Source organism: Plectropomus leopardus, chromosome 7 (assembly GCF_026936395.1).
Source record: "Plectropomus leopardus strain MGB_pleo_1.0 chromosome 7, ASM2693639v1, whole genome shotgun sequence".
NCBI lineage: Eukaryota > Metazoa > Chordata > Actinopteri > Perciformes > Serranidae > Plectropomus > Plectropomus leopardus.
The window spans coordinates 4,377,397-4,399,862 of record NC_142182.1 but is presented as its reverse complement, the minus strand read 5'-3'; the positions used below and the strand labels follow the sequence as shown (position 1 = coordinate 4,399,862).

The 22,466-nt window shown below is 39.0% G+C and overlaps 1 protein-coding gene across 1 annotated transcript; it reads right to left on the bottom strand.

Annotated features, from left to right (window-relative positions):
• Window positions 1–822: 822 nt before the first annotated feature.
• On the bottom strand, window positions 823–18,068 carry trhr2 (thyrotropin releasing hormone receptor 2). Its single transcript, XM_042496132.2, has 6 exons — window positions 17,934–18,068; window positions 12,905–13,675; window positions 10,793–10,925; window positions 9,630–9,781; window positions 9,142–9,265; window positions 823–2,798 (listed from the first exon to the last, which is right to left on the bottom strand). Exons 2-6 carry the CDS (start codon window positions 13,285–13,287, stop codon window positions 2,211–2,213), a joined length of 1,380 nt encoding a protein of 459 aa, XP_042352066.2. The 5' UTR covers window positions 13,288–13,675; window positions 17,934–18,068; the 3' UTR covers window positions 823–2,210.
• Between the last annotated feature and the right edge of the window lie 4,398 nt (window positions 18,069–22,466).

The following is a 22,466-nucleotide window of genomic DNA, read 5'->3' as shown; positions in this document are numbered from 1 at the left end:
CTTGAAAGCTGATGGCACACTTATAGTATAATATCATCTTAGGCCAAAACTTACTTTTGTTTATAATATTTTTAAATACTGCATTTAAAACAATACAGTTCAGGGAGAAACAGCTCCTCAAACACAACACCTTTTTAATCTTTTGGAATAAAGAAAAACATGCTTGGTCTAAAATATCAAACTGTAGTTTACACATCATTAGCCATATAAAGGAGCCAACAAACAGCGAGACACCAGTGTCTTCATGTTTTCTACAACCATTAAAGCTGACCACGTGTTACCATCTAACACCCTCTTTGTGTCATCACATAAATAGATAATGATGATAAACATAATGGTAAGTTGATTATTTCATATATTTAAATGAACACATTCAATTCAACTGGCCAGTTAATGCTTTTGTTGCTTGCACTAAATTGTAAACAAACTTGTACTTAAAAATAATCCTGCAAAAGAAGACTATGTCTCCAAAAGCTCATCTAATGTCCCTTGAATAGCATTTAGATTTCATTCACTTGCTAACTCGGAAAGTGACTATGACAATTAAACTTATTGACGGATACCAAAAGATTCACAGTCTCAGTTTAGGATTCTTTGAGCAGTCCAGTGTAGTCATATTTCATGTCCCGTCACTCCTTGTGCTCCGATTACTTTGAGCCTGTTTATATCTGGTATAAATGTGTTTCAGTGATTCAAACACAAATGCACCACCAACACACATTGATGTTCAGAACTGCGTTTATACGACTCCAGCTGACCACTTTTGTTTCTGCCAGTGTCACTTACACCGGGTCAAAGCGCCCCGCACCAAGTTATTACATCCACTCTCTCGCTAGATGAGTGGATGTAATAACTTGGTGCGGGGCACTTTGACCTGGCGTAAGTGACATTGGCAGAAACAACATTGGCGGTATTTGACGACTACAGAATGAGAACAGGCTGAGATATCGCTGTCTGCAATACTCGCTCCTACTATAGAGATAAACAATAGACTTTCATGCTACGCTTTGTCCAAGTTGTCGTAAAAGGGACAAGTTATAGAACGTCAGCACGCTGTCACCAAAACCAGCACATCCTGGTTCCTGAAAAAATCCTTGTCAGGAACCAATCAAGACACATTCGCATTTACGCTCCAAAATGTACATAGTCAAATGCGTCCCACACCGTCTTAACGAGTGATTTAAGTGATCGGATCACAATGCGTCATAGTGGCCAATTATATGTATTTAGCACTGTCCAGTTATGATCGAATCACCGAAGGCGCAGGTATAAACAGGCTCTTTCAAATAAAACAGAAATGTTACATTATACAGTTTATACAGTAGATCACACAGATTGCCCTCTCCTGATCTTGAAATTTGTTGGGTCAACAAATCTTTTAAATGTATGTCTCTTAATCTTTTGCTCAACTTTGAGTTTGTGCTTGTTGTAGTAGTAGAGAAATAGAAAGTGTGTTTCTCTTTAAGCGGCTGTTTATCTGCCTTTTTTCTTTTAACATTCATTTTGTATCTCAGCAATGAATCACAGTTGAATGACGGATGCATGACGGATTAGAAAACATGAGTACAATCATAGAATAAGTGCTTTGATTAGTGGTGAAAATGTTGAAAAGATAATTATGTCTTCCTTTTTACACATAAAAATGTGTCAAATTTGCACAAGATATTGGATAGGACAAATTATTTATACATCAGCATTTACAATCTTTCAAAAAGCAAATTAATTATCGTTTGTCATTGAATCCATAATAATTGACCTCAATTATATTATGAGGCGAAACAGATTCGAGGAATTCGATATGGTCTTGGTTCATTACAGAAACCTTTCCTCTGTGTATTTTGGAAGGTAAAAACTGCCTTAAATGAAAGATATGCAGCCTCTCTTCTGTAAATTCAAATTAATTTATGAGCTATCATTTTGACATGCAATTTTGAATGCATTTTGTGGCCAAAGAAATTATGTTTTCATTCTACAGTGTGACTTTTTTTCCATTTACTTATCTTTCATTTCTAAACAGATGACCTTAGTGGTCAAGGAGAAATCTACCAATTTTAAATCATGAAATAAATGCAGTTTACAAGTTTCCTCTCTCTCTTTTCATTAGCTGAAACTCCTGTCTGTGAGTATCAGCTCCATTTAATCATTTTGTTGAGTTTTCTCATTGTATTTAAGTGGTACTTCCTAATTCATAGGTTTTCTACAGTAGAGATTTACTTGCTTTCCTGCTCGTCATTGGTTGTTTGTCCATCTGCTGAATTAATGGTCATATCATTTATTGGTGGCCAACCCAGATCCTCATCACCAGATAGCGTTGTCTCAGCTGCACCCACACCACAGCTGAAAGTAGCCTCACTGATGTCAGTGTGATGGTCTGCTTTTGTGCCGTTGGCTGTTGCCGTTTCCTGATGGCCGCTTGCATTCTGCTTTGTAGTCATATCATTTGTGGTATTCAGAATCACACTCCTCACCTTTTCATTGGTACCATTGCTATTGGACTGGGAGGTTTGGGTGTTTCGTATGGTGCTGAAGCCGGTCTGCATCATTGACAGCGTCCTCTGATTTGCCTCCGGTCGCTGGCAGCGGTAAAGCCCGCGAAACGCTGAGCGAAACTTCTGAGACATGGCGTTGTATATCACAGGGTTGATAGCGCTGTTGGCATAGATGCATATCCGACAAAACAGGAGGAACCAGGCATCCAGATAAGGAGTGGACACGAAAGAGTTGATCAGGACTAAAGTCCGGTAGGGCATCCACAGTAAAGCAAATAGGATCACCACTACTGCCAGCATCTTTGTCACCTGCAGGGAAGCATGACATACACAGGCAATGTTAGATGGCAGCAGCCTGTGGGACAAACATTTGGCCTCAAATAAAAGCTTGAAATTTCTCCTTCATAGTTAACATCACAAATTTTGTATGATTTTTCAGTGCAGGGTGCTCAAATTAGGTCTAATAAACAAAATATATAATCCATGTTATTTACAATAAACAACTTGTTGGTTACCAGCAACATTATTACCTGATGCTGTCCTTCAGTCTTTCATGCACATGTGACCTGTTCTGTCTGGTTGCGTTCTCAAGTTGCCCCGCCCTTGCATGTTGCATGTGGACGTGCCCGGTGCTATCCGGCTGTCTGCCAGTGTATGATAACAGAGCCACAGGTTCTGTCTGAGCGCTTTCTTCTCTGATGCTGTCCAGTCACATTCTGGATGGACGCAGAAAGTGGCTTTTTTTTTTATCAATTTGAGAAAGGGCCGATCAGGTGAAATGCAGCAGCCTCTTTTCAGCCGTGTTCTAGACTGAAGCTGACCGTATACATATCATGCTACCGCAGCAGGTGCCATGCATCTGTCCAGTAGAGTATGATAACACCCCAAGACGAATCTTACACCAAATGCACTGCAGAAGCAGCTGTAGTTGATGATGTCGGCATCAAAATGGGCTGAATACTTTCTCCTTGGACTTTGGGTAGTGACATCTCATACTGCATTATGTTTTATAATGAGGTCAAGGCAGTAATACAAACAAACAAAATTATAATAATTATCAAGTAATGGCAGCCAACTAACAGAACTAAATGGACAGTGAAGACATTCAACCTCAAATGTCAAAGCACTGCAGTGTCTCAGAAAGAATGTGTGTATGTGTGTGTGCATGCATTTTTTTTTTCTTTGTGTATACGACACCCTCAGCATGCCTTGACCCTCCTCCGCACCCCACCCAATCCTATCACTGGCTGGTGACCATAGTAACAGCTCAGACATTTCTGAACCCCTGCGAGACAGAGGGGGGGAATAGAGCCAGTCAGCCTGTAAGACTCAAGTGATTATCCTTATCAGTCACCAATAACACACCTACTCCCTCCCAGCCTCACCCTGCAGCCAAGTCCTCCTCCGCCTTCGGTGTGCCAGGTTGATACCAGGTATCATTGACTCCTCTCAGCAAAATGCTATTTAAGATAAGGGTGTGTGTCCGCGCCTTATGTGGTGAGCCACCTTCAGCCACCTCAGCAGGTAGTTAAAAAGGAAAAGCTTGCACACAACAAAGCGTTTAATTGAACACAAAGGAGGCGGGGAGGAGAGCTTCCTAATTATCTCTGCACTGTCATAATGAGACGGAAAGCATCAGGGTGACATTTTCAATATGCATAATGACTGTAATTATGCGGCGGCAGGATACTTGACTCCGCCATTACAAACAAATCCAATTTTTTGCTAACAACAGCATCCTCCCAGGCTGAATCCAGAATCCAGTGGAGGCACAGTTCGACCCACTGAGCCAAAGAATTCGCACTTAGCCTCTGATGCTATCGACTCACCCGGGGCAACAATGGCCGAGCTTCCCCATCTCTCCCCCTCAACATGCACTTGAGGAGATCACAGACATGAAGAAACTCTCAGAGATTAAAACTATACAATCTCACACCACACTGTATTAATCTCCAATCATGAAAGTGCCATTCTTTGGCATACACAAGTTTATCAAACTCCCATCTGATTGAGCTGGCCTATCAAGCCATGAATGAAAGAGCATAAAGTGCCTATTGAAGAACTGAGAGAGTGAAATCATCTGCGGTATTAAGCACACTTCTATGTAAATCCCAAATCACATTATGCAAATCTTCTGCTCCTAGATGGAGGCCCTTGAACACATGAGATTAGGATCTTCTCCGCACTCTTGCATTAGAGTTCAGTCTCACCGAGGCCCGTGTGCATGCAGAGACACGCACACAGTGACACAGAACCTATGCTACAGGTCGCAAGGTAAAGCACTCCAGAACCATTACATTTATTTATTTTATTCAACCAGGTAAGTCCCATTTAGAACGGTCTCTTTTTCAAGGGAACTGTCCAGCATGAGAAAAAGTTACAAACAGCAACCAGCACTTTAAAAACATGAGAGGCTACACAGTAACATGTCGAAATATTAAAAACACCTGTGCACAGAGACGTAACAGTAGTACCAGTCAGTAGCACTCTCCAGTCTTTAAGTCATGACGATATGTCCTTTAAAAATACTATTTCCAGGTGCAAACCTCCCACAGTTTACAATGCCACAGCACTGTGATTGAGCAGATCTGAATCCAAAAAAGAAAACAAAACAAGAATAAAAGAGTAAAATTGTCAATTTACTGCTTTCTTATTGATGAAAATGAGAAGAGGAAATGGCTGCAGCTGATAACGTAAGTTGCAATTGTTGTTTCCATTTTGAGTTATGATCAATCACAACCCCTAAAAACTTAATCTCAAATACTCTTTCAACTTGACATCACAAATCTTTAATTTACTATCCCCATTAATTTCTCTGTGGTTTCCAAAAAGCACGAATTGAGTTTTCTTAATATTGAGACAATTTTGAGAATGTCCAGCTCCCTTTCTATAGCATACAAATGTTCTTTTTTCCTAGAACAAAATGAATTTGCATCATCTGCAAAAATGACAAATTTATCAAACTAGTGACGTTGCAAATATCTTTAAAGTATAGTGTGAAGAGTTTCGGCCCAATCACTGATCCCTGGGGGACTCCACAGGTGACCTTCCTGAATCTCGACACAATATAATTAATTTGCAGACATTATAGTCTAATGTGCAATCTCATTGCTAGATGGCACTAAATCCTATACACTGGCCTTTAATGATTTAAATTTTTAAGACATTAAAGAGAATTAGGTCTAGTCTGAATGATAAATAAAATGGACTAACATGGCCACACACACACACACACACACATACACACACGTCCAGGGGGAGTGCACAGGCCGGTGTTGCTGCTGTAAATGAGTGACTTATAGGCAGGTCTATTATTGGAATTTTTCAGTCTGCATTTTTAACTTTCATTATTAATCCAACTGTCCTTCAGTTCAGTGGCTGTCCTCTATTACCGTGGCTTATGACCCCACTGAGCAATGCTCAGACCCAGCAAGAGGTGGCCTATATCAAGATACTGACGCTCACTCGCTCAGTGGTGGAGCGCACTATGGGTATACTGAAAGGCCTCTGGCTATGCCTACACACAGCAGGGGGTCAGCTTTTATACACACCTGAATAAGTGTGCTAAATGATCATGGCCTGCTGTGTTCTGCACAATATTGCAATGCCCCATGGCGTGCCCCCCTCCATCTCCAGCCCACCTGCCACTGCCTGAAGATATGGAGGCTGATGGTTTCAAAAATGTGGTGTTGATACCCAACAGTGACTCATTTCACTTTTTGAACATGTAAGCACACCACTTTTACACTGTGATTTCTGACATTCATTTGAGAAAATGATTTTTATTTCTTGATTTTAAAGTTTTATTTACTTCTCTACATCTTTAACTTGAGAAAAAGTTGTTTTTCTCCCCATTTCCACTCCTTTTTCTATCTTATCAGTGGCTTGTTAATTTGTGGTTTGCACACGGCACTTAAGTCTGCTGCCATTATATGTGTTTACTGGTGCGTTTCCTTGTTAATTGCAAATTGCCTGACACAGGCATCCAATTTAAGATCAAAACCAATTCAATAACATACTCAGGTGGTAAAAACAAACTTGGCTGTTGTTTCGTGAATCCCATGAGGAATTTTCTTATTATTCTTATTGCTCTACGCAAGAACAATTATAAGAAAAAATAATGACAACATTCGTGCATGGGGCGTGTTGTTTGATGACTACCGCTTTAAAGCACTTTCACAGATTGGATGGGTATAAAACCCTCAGTTGAACCATGAATACAAAAATGAGCAACCGTGTTAGAAAATGTCTGGTTGTTTGAGTCAAAAGGAAAAGCCTGTGTAACTAAAACTTTAAAGCTGCACAAACTAATATTTCTGTATCAACAGTGGAAAAAATAAATAAATAATGTGAAAGGTCTCATTTTCATAGCTCATTTTTCACTTTGTCAGAAATGCACCAGAAGAAGGCAAACTCTGCAATATTTTACAGTGCAGCCAAACAAACTCTGAGCTCAGAGGTTTTGCACTGCAGGCTTCTCTGAGAGGTGGGTGAGGGATCAGGTGACTGGGAATGATGGTGTGTTAACATGCTGCTGTTGTGCAGGCAGACGGAGATTGACAGAATAAGAGAAATCTCAATCACATCAGTGCACCAGATTTTTCTTACCATGTTTGCCGTAGCTTTTGCCATGTTCCACTGTACTTACAACTCGGGGAAAAAACGAACCTCCGACTCAGAAAAGTGCAATGGAACGGCCATTCACATCGAGATTCAGAATCAGACACTCGAGCCAGATTCATACAAATGAAGTCGGTCGAATTGACATCACAGCAATATGGTGGCATAGACGGTGAATGGGAAGCAGAGTTACCTTTTTGTCAGTTTTTACTTTTATGTCGTGTTTTTTATGTGAAACCTGCCAGAACAACTTCGTAGTGGCATTTCCATTCAATTGTTCCATTCGTTTCTTGTCACTGATGGTGCCGTGGTAGCTCATGTAGGTCCGCGTAATTCTGATTTTGAGGGTAGCCAAACAAACATAAGTTTCCTGCATGTTTTCCTGAACAGATACACTGGAACGCATTTAGATCAGAAGTTGGAAAAACGACATGGAATTATCTACCATGCGATGCAGTAATGCTTTTTAGGACAGCTGTGGCTCAGAGGTAGAGTGGGTCGTCCTCTAATCGGAGGGTTAGGATTTTGATCCCTGGCTCCTTCTGGCAACATGTTGAGGTATCCTCGGGCAAGATATTGAACCCCAAATTGTTCCCGATGCTGCGTCATCGGAGTGTGAGTGCGTGTGAATGGTTACTGAGTAGCAGGTGGCACCACAGTAGCCTCAGCCACCAGTGTGTGAATGTGTGTGTAAATGGGTGAATGTGACACATGGTGTGAGAGCACTTTTAGTGGTTAAAAGACAAGAAAAGTGCTCTACAAGTGCAGTCATTATCATTAGCACCATGTGACCTCTAAAAGTGAAGAGTGTTTTCGTTGCAGTTTTGCGAAACATGGCTTTTTTGAATTGCCTGAAATACCAACCCATGTTAATGTAAAAACTTTTTTGTGATAACTGGGAGGTTTTGTTTTTAATTGATGTGTTTAAATTAGTTGTATTTTATATTTGCAATTTCAATTTGCACATTTTAAGGGTTAATGGAAATATGAGGACTGTTACCAGAATAGACAGATACAAGAAAATGCATAGTTGATGTCATAATGAAAATTAATATGATTGTTTAAATTCTCTGCCTTACAGACTGCAGTAATAAGTGTTTTAAATTAGTCAAAACAATAAATTTAATTCATGATTTATAAAAAGGTACGTCATTACTTGCTTAAAGCTGCATCTCAATTCTTGTCTGATATCGCTCCTAGAGTTAACACTCCGACAAGCTCTTCATTTGAAGCACACTGGGGCACTGAGCTGCTTTTGTCCTCTTGTAAACGTAATATTTTCAAAAGGGACAAAAGCTATATATATTCAGCCATAACCTATCTGGGGAAGGTGATATTGTTCAAATGTAAGATATTTTTATACAAAAAAAACAACTAAGATAAAAAAAATGGCTAGAAAACCTCTGACATTCAGAGACAGATACTTCTGTTGCTTTTGTAGAGAATGAAAATATCTGCACTCTGTCTTTTCATTCACCATACACCTTTTGAAAGAAGAAAATGTACACGCAAAACGTCCCTTCAAGTCAAAAAAGAACTTTGTTGTTATCCCTCCTGAGTGGTTAAAAATATATAAATGTGGATGCGATGCTTTCAAGACCAAAAAGCCTGAGAGACTGAGTCCTGCCTCCAGCAGAGACAAAGCAACGCTGCACTAATACCATGCAACCTAGAAGAGCGAGGGCTTTCTCCGAAAAGTAGCCTTTTTGACTGCCCAGCCTGAGGAAAAGAAGCCATTACCATCAAGATTGCCTTCAGGGCCTCGTAACAGCCGGGACAGAGAGCTGACAAGAGGCCACTTTTCTGAGGCAACGGGTGGCAGGGGCATCATCACCGTGCTGTTAAGAGGGAATCATGGCCTCTATATTCCCACCAGATCACAGACACACAGCCGAAGACGAGACCAAGGTCAAATGTGACTAAAGCTATCGCACAGCAATTACTTGATAGATAAGACAAGATGTTATGGCAAGAAAGGAGAGCGTGGAAGAGGTCATTGGGAAAGGGGGTAAATGTGAAATGAGGTACAAACCTGTTTCCTGGAGGAGAGCGCGCTCTTTGGCCGGCCCTGGCGACCCCCCTTCCCCGCCTCAGAGGGCTCACGGCAGCTCCGGCGCAGCGTGGTGGCGCTGGTGTCAGGATGGTTGGGCAGAGGGCTGCAGGGACATCAGAGGCGCGTTAGATTTGTTGGTTACTTGGGTTTCTTGAGTAAATTAATGCGTTAGCAGGTGGTTTAACCCTTTGAAACCTGGAGCGACGTCACTTTTCTTTTGCTGCTGATTTATTGATGTATTTTTGTTAACTTCTCACATAACTCTCAACAATTCACTTTCTGTCACTTCAAGCTTTTGACCATTTATGGCTGTTTGACATTTTACCATTTAAAACCTGTAGTGGCATCACTTTTTAAATAAATTTTATTTTTATTTTGCTTTTTTTATGCCCAAAACAATTTTCAATTATATTTTTAAGGCCTCTAAAATGAAGGTCAAGGTATGGTTTGATGACTCTTTACAGTACCTGAGGTAGAGGATGCGTGCTATCAAGCCATACAGCACGATGGCGAGGAGCAGCGGGATGACGTAGAAAATGGCAAAGTCGATGAGGTAGATGGGCAAGTAGAGCTCCCGTTTCACTCTGTAGCCACAGAACAGATGCCCGGTCTTGCTGACCTACATGTCAGGGTAATCACAGAGATGCTGTTAGAGCAGACTCCAGACTCCAGGCTCAGAGCTCCAGGCTCCAGGCTCCAGGCTGCAGGCTCCAGGCTGCAGGCATAGATGTACATAATAATCTTCACATCTCATCACAAAAATGCTGCTACTCTCAGAAATCACACAGCGCTCATAAAAAGCTTTTCACATGCCCCTTCAGTTGAATCAGTGCATGGACCAAAGTGGATAATCACAAATGTTTTTTTCCTCAGTTCATGACTCACGTACTTACTGAAACACCATGTACTCCCTGCAGAGGGCTATTATTATTATTATTATTTGTACCCATTACTTTATTTTGGGTATTTTTACACTGACAAAATTGCAGTGGGCTCTGTACACAAACATTTTAGGCCAGTGATACTGAAGTTACAGTCTGCAGGCTAAATCTGGCCCCGATAAGATGCCAGCTGGCTTCCCAATAAAAATAAATTACCCTGGAAATTGTTGTTGTACTTTTAGTATAGTAGCATCAAAATAGAACTTGTTTATAACAAAAAAGTGCCAGTGTAGGATCTTCGCACCCCAAACAGAGGTCCTAACTAAGCCCCTATTATCCTAAAGTCCTAGAAATGTCCAAAAATCCCAGAAATGTCCTGAAATCCTTAAAATGTCCCAAAATCCTGGTAATGTCTTAAAATTGCAGAAACATCCTAAAATCCTCGAAATGTCCTGGAATTGTAGAAACATCCTAAAATGCCCTTAAATCCTACAAATGTCTTAAAATCCTACACTTGTCCTAAAATCCCAGAAATGTACTAAAATCCAACAAACACACTAAAATCCCAGAAATGTCTGAAAATCATTTTGCAAAAGTGGCCCCCAAGCAAAGCGAGTTCAGTATCCTTGACTTAAGTAATCATGTGCTTGATTGTTGAATCAGTAATTTAGGTTTACTCTGCTGTGGCCCTTACCCAGTTAAACCAGTAACACAAACATGTTGTGAAAAACACACGATGTTTATCTAACCTGAATGTCCACCAGGAAAAACCACAGCATGCAGTAGACACAGGTGAAGATCCAAACCCCGGCAATGATCCGCTTGGCCCGGGACACTGTGCACACAGTCTGAGCCTTCATCGGATGGCAGATAGCTATGTACCTGCACGTGAAGAGGAAATGGAGAGTTTAAACAAAAACGTGCCTTTTTATCATTTTAACTGCCAACAATCTCTTGGTAAGTACAAACCACTTCTTATTTATGTTCTTTTTCTTTTGTGTTTCACAGTTTATTAAATTAATGTATTTCTATTTGTGAATAGGAGCAGAAGATCAGGATATCACAGTGATTACAGTAGGCAGCCTTCTAATACAGCTTTGCGCACAGCTTGAGCAATATTTTCAAAAAGCTGATAAAACAAAAATGCTAGATGATTGTATTTCCATTGAGTGATATTGCGACTTCTTCTCTTGCGATATCATTCCAAGAAGCATGGTAATGGATGTTCAAAACATCAGCAGGTTTATTTCTGTTGCAGCCACCGCACTAGCCGTCATTATTTCCAACAGAGGGCGAAGTAGGCGTGTTATGCGAGTAATAATGGAAAGGTAAGCCCCTTATATGTGGGAGCAGCCTACTGTGAGAGATTTCTGGGAGGTGACAGTCCACGATTTCACAGAGGAATTGTGGATTCAAAACTTCTAGATGATCCACTCAACTTTCTCAGAGTTATGTGATGCAATAACAGCTCCTGTAGCTCCTGCTGCATCATGAGGGAGCCAGTTCCTACTGACAAGCTCATAGCCATAGCATCATGTGACCTAGAAAAGACAAATAAGTGTTTCCATTGCAGTTTTGCAATATATGGCTTTTTCGAATCGCCTGACATACCACCTCATGTGAGCATTAAAACTTTTGACATGTTTCCTTTAGGTGTATTTTATATTAGCAATTTCGATTTGCTCAATTTGAGGATTAATGGAAACCTGCCTAGATGGATTAAGATGCACATTTCTTTATCTCCCTCTCTCTTCATGTTTGACATTGTGCTGCTGCAGCTTTTACATTAATCTACCAATTTGTGCCATGTTCAAAGTGATCCTAAATGTCACTAGGTCTGAGCTAATAATGTCTTTGTCATGACATTTACATTACGTGTAGGTGACTAAAGGGCTTATTCAGACATGACACAGATATTTTACTTTGCCATCACAATAATGGTGAACTCCTGGAACCTATTTTTCCATGTTTTTGTGTTTGGGTGACTCGTGCAAACAACAAGTTTGAAAATGGTCCAGTCCAGAGAGAGAGGGCTGCAACTAGCAGCAGCAAAACAGGTAGTTTAACTTGCTTGTCATCCTTTTCTGACTCAAGGGGTCAAAGGTGTCCTATTCGGTACAGACTTTAAAGCCCTTTGATGCGAATTTGTGCTTTGTGATAGACGTCAGGCATGATGCAGCAGGTGCTACAAGAGGTGTTACTGCAATGCTCAACTCTTCAAAACTTGAGCGGATCAGCTGGAAGTTTTGAATTCCTCTGTGAAATTGTGGACTATCACCTCCATAAATCCCTCATATGTCGCCGCTCCCACATATAAGGGGCTCGCCTTTTCATTATCGCTCACATAACACGCCTACGTCGCCTTCGATTGGGAATAATGACGGCTAGTGCGGTAGCTGCAACAGAAATAAACCTGCTGATGATTTGAACATCCATTACCATGCTTCTTGGAATGACATCGCAAGCGAAGAAGTCGCAATATCACTCAATGGAAATACAATCATCTAGCATTTTTGTTTTATCAGCTTTTTGAAAATATTGCTCAAGCTGTGCGCAAAGCTGTATTAGAAGGCTGCCTACTGTAATCACTGTAATATCTTGATCTTCTGCTCCAATTCACAAATAGAAATACATTAATTTAATAAACTGTGATCTATCCATCCATCACCATGCTTCTTTGGATGTTTTTGCAAGAGGGGAAGTCACATAACATCACTCAATGGAAACACAATCATCTCACAATTGTGTCAAATTAAAATTTTGACAATATTACTAAGTTTTGTGCAAATCTCTAATGGAAACCCGCCTAACACAAAGCCAGTGCTTGGAGGAGTTGTAGTTTGTTGTTCTTCCATCCTCACCTCTCCACAGTGAAGGCGGTGATGGAGCAGGAGGACACGTTGATGCCCAGGTACTGAAAGTAGGTGATCCCCAGGCAGCCAGCGTGGCCAAACACCCACGTGCCCGTCAGACTGTCCGCCACATTTGGCAGCCCCGCCGCCACCAGCACCGTCAGGTCCGCTATGGCCAGGCTGACGAGGTAACAGTTGGTAGGCGTCCTCATGTGGCGTGTGGTGAAGACTACGAGGACCACCATGATGTTACCCACGATGCCCGTGCCACACACCAGCAGGACCAGGAACACGGACACCGTCTTGTACTCCAGCGAGTCAGAGACGGCGTCGCTGGGACTCAGAGAGATGTTCGTCGGGGTGTCAATTCTGGAGCTCCCGTTGTCAGTCATATCTGCTATCGGCTGGCGTGTTCGTTAATCACAGGTTACATTGATGTGATTAAAGTGATGAGGGGCATGACTCTGAAATGTCGCCATGTTTTTTTCTCCTTCAATTAGAGCATTAATTTTCATTTGAAGCCGTTAAAGTGGCACAGTTTATTGGCTGCTGTGAAGCTTTAGCATCGCACAGCTTTGATTGGGTTAACACCACAGAGGTCTCTGATCATTGAGGATGGAAAATGAGCCTTGTGCCTGTTTTCTTCTCTTTGAAATGTCCTTCTGACATTCACCTCCACTGCCCCCTCTCTATCTTCCTTTTAAGTAATGAAGAAGAGTGAAAAACATGTTGAATTTGATCCCAGGACTTCCAAACACCACTCAGCCCCCATCAAGTCACCTAGAAACAGAAAATGAGTTCAATTAATTGGACAAACAGGGAAGTGATAGACAGTAACCTTTGGATTGGCTTAGGACTTTAATAAGTCAATGTCAAACACACATTAACCCTTTGAAACCTGAGCAAACTGGTTTGGCTTCTTTCAAAGACAAAGGCAGAGTGCTGAATGCATCTTAAAAAGACATGGCCCAAGATTTAACAGGAAATTAGTTTTTTAAGCAACTAGAAAATTACATGAAAATTATTATTAAAAAAATAAACAAGAAAATTAAAAAAATCTTTTTTTTTTTTAAAGAAGGCGATACTTTTTTTCCGTGACATGATTTTAAAATATATGGTTATAATAACTATAACTATAGTTTTCTGAACATTTTTCCCCAGATTTTTTTTTCATTTTTCCCTTATTAAAATATTTTTCATTTTCTTGACATTTTTTATTAATTTCTGGCAATTTGCAGGTTACTCTGTGCCTTTTTTTCTCCTGTTTTGGAAAGAAATCGAACCAATTTGCTCAGGTTTCAAGGGTTACATTGTGAAAGGCGTTTGAACACAGCACAAGAAAACTGATGTCTATCCAGGTTTCAAAGGGTTAACAGACATTGAGAATTTCTCTCTGTGACTCCCTCCGGCATCTGCGGTTCTGTCAGAACCAGCTGATAAATGCTGCTCGGAAGCAAAGGTGCTCCAAAAGCAGATGTTAGTTTAAACCAAAGGAGGGAAATGAAAGAAAAAAAAGCAAGCTTGTAGTTTCAAATGGCAATGTTGTTCTTGCAGAAAATGTGTAAGGAAAAGATCAGCACTAATTTCATTTTTTCTCTGTTTCTAGATTATGCGATATCTTGATGTTATCTAAATGTTTCATCCTTTGGTGAGTATGAACGTGTTCACTGAATGTCATGGCGACCGTTTACAGGGGTGCTACAGGATGGCAACGTTGAATAACTGTGTAGCAATAATCCACTTTATTCATTGACTTTATTTATGATACACAAAGATGTGATTCACCTCATAATTAACGAGATGTAATTATGCTTTGTTCACACTACAATTGATAACACAGCAGCATAACCAGCTGTATTATCCCAAAGCTGCTGTGGAAGTTTTGCTCAGGCGCTCATTAACCGATGTCATCACGGGCTTGTGTGTGTCTGCTCAGCCTGTTCTCATTCAGAAGTCAGCAAATGCTGCCACTTTTGCGGTGCTATTATCGGTTTAAGATCCCGACGCCCAAAGTCATCTTTCCAGCAAACCCCAGACTTCTATGCATGAGTGCGGTGTTTGTCTCCTGTCTGAATGTGATGGTTTTTTTCTACGTTTTCTCTTCATGTGCCTCCTTTGCCTAAACCTAACCATCCGTGCCAGCATGTGCAGTTGTCCTGCCGTTGGTTGTCATGTCCTGTTGTTACCTAAACTTAACCATGTGCAGCATTATCCCACCATGTGCTTAGTGGCAACCAGAAATGTCAACAGCATATGCAGAGGGACACCTAGAGCCTAACATGTAGACATGGAAGTGCACTGCAAAGTGTCAATATGTGATGACAATGCAGGTAGAGGTAAGACAGAGGTAATGAATTTGACCTTGCTCGAAATCATTGGAAGTACCAATAGATCAGTTGGCAAGAAATGTCCTGCAACCTTTAAAAAAAATAGTGAAAAGTAACTAGGAAATAATCTGAAAATTAGCTGTGGGGATTATTATATTAGTTTGAAAGGGTTAAACCTGTAAAAACACAGATTTTCTTCCATGAAACTGTTTTATTCAATTTTCAACACTTTTTCCGTAGAGGAGCCGCTAACTATGATAGCTGACACAAAAATATAAACAACGTGAAAGTCCTTATCGAGAGCCAGTGTTTGGTTTGACACATGGTGGTGCAACATGGCGTTCTCCATGTAGAAAGACCTGCTCCTTATGTCAATATGAACCGCTCTGTCTAAGGTAACAAAAGTACATCAATTTTTATTTTCTGGTCATTACACACTAAAGAAAATACCTAACTTTAATATTTATTCTTCCATTTCTGCCAGTATATCCCCCTAAATCCTACACACTGGTCCTTTAAATGATGCAAACATAATAAACTTAAGCTCCCTAATGTTCCCCTGCAGGTCTGCAGACCTCAGATTGAGAGCTGGAGCTGCAGCCCTGCCGGGTGAAGCTTTAATTAGATCCAATGTGCATAGGCATTAATGGACAATATTTAAATGAACCATTCTGGTGCTGCTGAGCATGCAGTGTAACAAATAACCCCTAATAATGCACTCAAGGCGTAAACACACTCAATGAGCGCATTAAGATCATTTAAATATAATATTCTGGCAAAACATGCAAACGAGTGTAAAGTTTATTCTTCCCTCATAATGCAATTATGATGCCTCCTAGTGCATTTCTGCTAAAGTTACAGCCACATTCCTAAAATCCTCTTTACACTAGAACCACTTAAACAGATTTTGAGGTTATCAGAGGACAAAGTGCGAACCATTTTTCCATCCAAAGAATCCGCAGGTTTGTGTCGAGGTTTCACGTTCTGCTCAAAGCTAATTAACTAGTGCGCAACACTGTGAAACTCCGCAAGGCGTCTGATGCTCTTCACTCGTCTCCCGGTCCAGTCACACACACATATTGGACCTCCCCTCCTGGGGGCTGCCTCTAATAAATTGAGGTGGACATAAAATGAAAGTAATTTAGTTGCACTATTCTGCCATCAGTCAGACTGCATCCACTCTTCATTCATTCCATTACACACGCACATCCACAGCTCAGCAGAGCCGATCTGCTGCACGTCTCTGACTATCCATCACTCCTGAGTGAGGTGCCTCAGGAACACACTTTGTTCCAGGGGTCTCCTGCTGGTTTAAATTCACACATGCAAACCATCTTTTCAACATTAGAAAGGTATGAAGCGAAAGAAGCAGCTCATCAGTTTAACATCTTAAATAAACCTTCTCTTCCCAAGCTGTCACATATTGTAGTGGACTTGTGCGTCTACATATCCCGTTCAGAACCCAATTATAATCCAAACACAAAAAAGTATTGTAATGATGGATTTCTACTCTAAATGCGCTCATAAATCATTAGAAAAAGGATGCATTTTTAATGTTTTTCCCAAGATTTATATTTTATATATATATTTATGTATGTATATATATATATCAACAATTAATATTGAGCTTTGGACATGTCATCAGTGCAACCTGGTGTAAATATACCAGAAGATTAATGACACTAAATACTTTAACTTTTGCCGGGTGACATTGTTTTATTCTGAAATATTCTAGATTTTTTTTTATACTGTATATGTATTTCTATTATATTCTGATTGTATTTTAGTAATGAGACTACTACGAAATAAATATGTATGATTATGACACTGCGGAAATAACAAAATTTTAGGTGGCTTGAGACTTTTGCATAGTACTGCAGTTTTGCTGTTGTTAAATGCGGTCCTCAATCAAACAGGAAATTAAAATGTTTTACATTTTCTCAAGGCATGTGAGAAACACAAAGTTTTTTTCACAAATTCAAGGTTACAGAGCATGCTTTATTCAAAAAGAAATGGTCATTTTGTGGGTAAAATATTCCTTTGAAATAAATAAGCCTCTGGGCATATGGCCAATTAGGATCATGAGGTGGGACCTGAGGTGGCCAACCAGAGCTCAGGGGCTGGGCCACCCCAGGCTGCTCACTGGACACGCCCCTGCTTTGAGCAAAGGACCGAACCAACAGCAGCTTCACCCCACGGTGACAGCTATTACAGGACGGTGTGGCATCTGTGTGACAGGTATAGCATGAACATGGAACAGTGCAGAGCTCAGCTCATCCTAAATTTATACAAGACGAATATCAATATGTTGATCATTTGAATCAAACAAGGTGCTGCATGTGTGACTTAAATGTTAAAATGTTTAAAATGTTTAAAACAAATAAATAATAAAAAGTGCAGTGATAGTGGATATATGAGTTACCCAGAGCAACTTTGTGTTATAATTGTGACATTGTCACATTTGATTGTGAAATTATCTGGAAAATTAAATAAGTAATACTAAATAAGAAAATATAAATAAATAAATTATGAAAAAGACAAAATTTTAAAATCATGTACTGTATGTCCTTGTCTGTAAATAAATGGATGACATTACATTACTGTTAGTTATGGTTGGCTTATGAAGAGAGCATGATGCATTAAGAGACAGACAGATTGTAAACTTCTATTTCTATCCTCACTTATTTGCAGAAAAAAAATTTATTATTTACCTTTTATTGTATTTGCATCATGTCATCTTCCTCCAGAATCCTCTTCAGCCTGAATCTCACAAAAAATAAAATGCGTTATTTTGTTCCTGTGAGTGTGTGTCGCTGGTTAAAGCCGGGTCGGCAGCACAGCTTTGCTGATGTCTACATACTGTACAGCACAGTGCCCTGCCAGCACCTACTGAGCTCACTCACACGCACTCACGAGGGAAGCAGCGCGTGTGCCTTCAAAATAAAAGCGCCTCAACGTAAATATCGTTAGGTAAAGCCCATTACAATCGGGAAACTCATATCAATCTTGTATCAATTAACCCTTTAAAACCTGGAGCATCATCAGTTTTCTTGGGCTGCATTCAGATGCCTTTGACAAGAATTTAACCCTTTAAACTCGGAGCAAATTGGTGTGATTTCTTTCAAAAAGCATGAAAATAAAAGACAATGAGCAACTTGGTAAGGAATGTCCCACAAACTGATTTTACAATTTTTTTAAAGCTAAGGAAACACCCTATATTCATAATCATAATTAAGTATTAAAAACTATGTTATTGCATACTTACTATGTTTGTAGATTTAGAAAATTCTGTTTTTTTAAAAAGCTTTAAAAATACTTGTAATTAAATTAATGACATTAAAAACTACTTACCATAAACTAAGCATGTTAATAGATGTAGAATTTTAAAAAAACAACTAAAAATATATATATATTTCTAATTAAAATAATTACTTATTGAAAACAATGCCACAAAATTATTTATTTTAAACACTTTTTCCAGGTCTTTTAATTAATTAATTTATTTATTATTCCCGATTGTACCTACTGACTGTTACTTCAGTAACATTTTAATACAGCACTTTTACTTGTCACAGAGTATTTTCACAGTGTGGATTCAGTACTTTTAAATATGTTAAGGAACTGAATACTTCTTCCACCATAGACTATAATTAAGGCATTTTCTTTACACTTATTTCTATGATTTTAGGACATTTTTAGGATTTTAGGATGTTTCAAGGATTTCAGGACATTTCTAGGATATTTTGACATTAGGGGCTTAGCTACATGTCAGCTTTTTTGATGAACAAGCTTTATTTTGAGGCTTTTTTTGCACCTTATTTATACTAAAAGTACCAAAACCATTCCCTGTGTGAATCACTTCAGTTTTATTGTGAATTTTAAGATGGTTGGTGGTTACCCGGCACCCCAGATTTGGGTTGTAAATCGAATATCACCCGCATAGAGGGAGAGGAAACACAACGTCAAAGCTGGAACATTATTTTATTTTGAAATTTCTGTGAGGAAGTCAAGTGTCCTTTATTCTCTAGCTTTACAATTCACCCCCAGAGTGCCTTCTGGCTGCCGCCTGTGCGCTCCTGTATCAGTCAGGGGTTCATGTTTTTAAGAGAAACATCTCCCACTGTGCACACACACATCAGGATTCAGCTTCATTCACAGTGGGATCCAGAGACATCAGGGTGCTCAAGCAAAGAGAGTTAGTTCATTTACACAGCAAGACGTTAATGATAAGATACAGCTTAATTAAAATCCTGATCCCTGCAGAATGAAATACCCCAAACGGTCTCCTAAACATCACTGAACTCAACATCAAAACTGTAGCTGCGACATTACTGTAGCTGATGTCCACTGGTGTCTGTTATTTTTAAATGCGTGCCAGTTGCACTTTGTTACCTGCAGTTTGCATTTTCTCTCTGTTGTGGTCTGTGTTTTCTCCTGAGATAAAGATAAAATTAACTAAGATAAAGATAAAAATTTAACTAAAAGATAAAATCAAGCTATTATACAAGGATGAATATGAATGAATGAATATGAGATGTCAATTAATTAACTGAATCTGTGGAAAATTTTGTGGAAAATATCTGTGGAGTTATTTTTCCTTCACTCTGCATCTAAAACCATCTTAATTGGTGTTTGGTCAAATAGCCTGGAGGTGTTTTTAGTCACTGCCTGATTGTCGCAGTCTCCTCTGAGCAGTTGATGTTGAGATGTGGCTTTTACTGGGACTCTGTGAAGGATTTATGTGGGCTCTAATCTGAGGTGTTGTTAATTGGTGATTTCTGAGGCTGTTACTGTAATGAATTTATCCTTTGCAGCAGAGCTGACTCTTGGTCTTTCTTTTAGCAGAGCAGTCCTCCTGAGAGCCAGATTCATCAGAGCGTTGGATGGTTTTTGTGAATGCACTCAAACTTGCCTTCAAAGTTGTGGACATTTTCCAGATTTAATAAGCAGTGACAGTGAATTTACGGCCCGCAGGTCAAATCTGGACCCTGATAGGGTGCCAGGGCCCCCCCAACCATTTTCTAATTCACAATAAAAAACAGTTATTCACACTGGAAATGTTTTTGTACTTATGGTATACATATGGTGCCAGAGGGCATAAAACAGCATCAGAATAGAGCTTGTTTATCAAAAAGTGCCACATCCTTAAATCCTATAATGTCCTTAAAATCCTGGAAACATTCTTAAGTCTGAGAAATGTTTTTAAATTCCAGTTGACAACCTCATCAAGCTGGTTAAGATCATGTCAGTAGTGTGTAAAACTCTCAACTCTGCACTGATGAATCTAAAAAACAAAACATATATTTATATATTTTATTTACTACTTATATAATTCCACATGATTTGTCATGGTTTCGAGGTCTTTGGTATTAATATATAAAGTAGAATATACTTAAAATACTTAAAATAAAGGAAAATATTAAATGAGAAGGTTGTTCAAACCTCTGAAGTCATCATTTAATATTAGGTTTATTGCTGCCATCTTGAGGCTAGAAGCTGGAAGGATTCAGCCTTACTTTAAAATGTCATATCAGCACATGTTTGAAGAAGTAATATTTAAGTACATTTTTATAAAGCATATAAAAATGACTTGGAAAGTAGTTTAAATTTCACACGTACAAAACATTTTGAATTTATTATTAGTATTATTACTTAAGTGTTGGAACTTTAATATACTCTTTAAAAACGCTCTGAAACACAGGTCAAAATGAACTTACATTAAAGTGCACTTTTAGTAAGTTGGCTGCATTTAAATACACTTTTAATAACGTAAAATTAAATTAACTTCAATAAAGCATAGCATATTACAAATAACATGAAAATAAGATTACTTTTCATGAGAATACTACAAGCCCTGCAATAGTCTGGCGTCCTGTCCAGGGTTACCCCGCCTCTCGCCCAATGACAGCTGGGATAGGCTCCAGCCCCCCGCGACCCACACGAGGACAAGCGGTTACGCACAATGAATGAATGAATGAATGAATGAATGAGTATACTACAGTGCCACTATAAGTTTTTGCAATTTAATATATTTTACAATTACTCAAAAACAGCTTAAAATGAGCTAACTTTAAAGAGCACTATTTGTAAGTTTACTTAAATACAATGCTAATTAAGGTAAACTAATTGAAATTCTAATGAAGCATACTAATGGTGTATTACAAAGGACTTGAAAATAAGTATACTTAATTAAGTACACAAAATGATCATTATACGTTTTTGCACAGTAATATAGTTTTAGTAAGTATATTTACATACACATCTAATGACATAAAGTTAAATTAAACTTTAATCAAAGATACTAGCAGTGTATTACAAAGGACTTGAAAATAAGAATACTCTTCATAAGTACACTAAATAACCACTGGGCCGATAAGTATTTAACATTTATTATGGTTTTTAAAAGTGCACTGACATACAATTTACAATACACTCAGAATAAAGTACAGTTTTTCGAAATGTACATTCAAAAACCACTTAAAGTACTTCAGAATTGGTCTGCTTATTTTTAAGTACAATCAGGTTGAACTTAATAACATCTATATTGAAGTACATCTTTCAAAAATAAACTTTGAAAATACTTTAAATACAAAAAGTGCAAGTATACTTGTAATGATTTTGGTAGATATATAAAGGATATTTATAATACATTAATGTATACTACTTTTTGACCTGGGATATAATAGTGATGTGATGTAATATAATATATAGTGTGTTATATTGTATTATATTGTAATGTTACGTTACGTTACCTTATGTTACCTTACCTTGCGCTAGCTTCCGTTATATTACGTTGTTATGTTATGTTACCTTAAGTTACTTTGCGTCATTTTATGTTATGTTATGTTACGTTACCTTGCGTTATATTACGGTACCTTATGTTACCTTCCGTTATGTTACGTTACGTTGTTATGTTGTTTTCTTACCTTACCTTGCGTTATGTTATGGTACGTTACGTTACGTTATTTTACATTATGTTACATTACGTTTCGTTACCATACATTACCTTATGTTATGTTATGTTGTTATGTTATATTACGTTACGTTACGTTACGTTACGTTATGATGGCTAACAATATAACAAGTGAGGATGCTCTTCTCCAGTGGAGCCGGTGTCACTGATCGCAGATCGGTTTATTTCTCCTGGCTACATTAGTACTGTCTCCATGGTGACCCGCTGATCTGATCTCAGATCTGCCCTCATTCACTTCCAGCGCGGCTTTTTTTCTCCCTGGGCTGTCGTA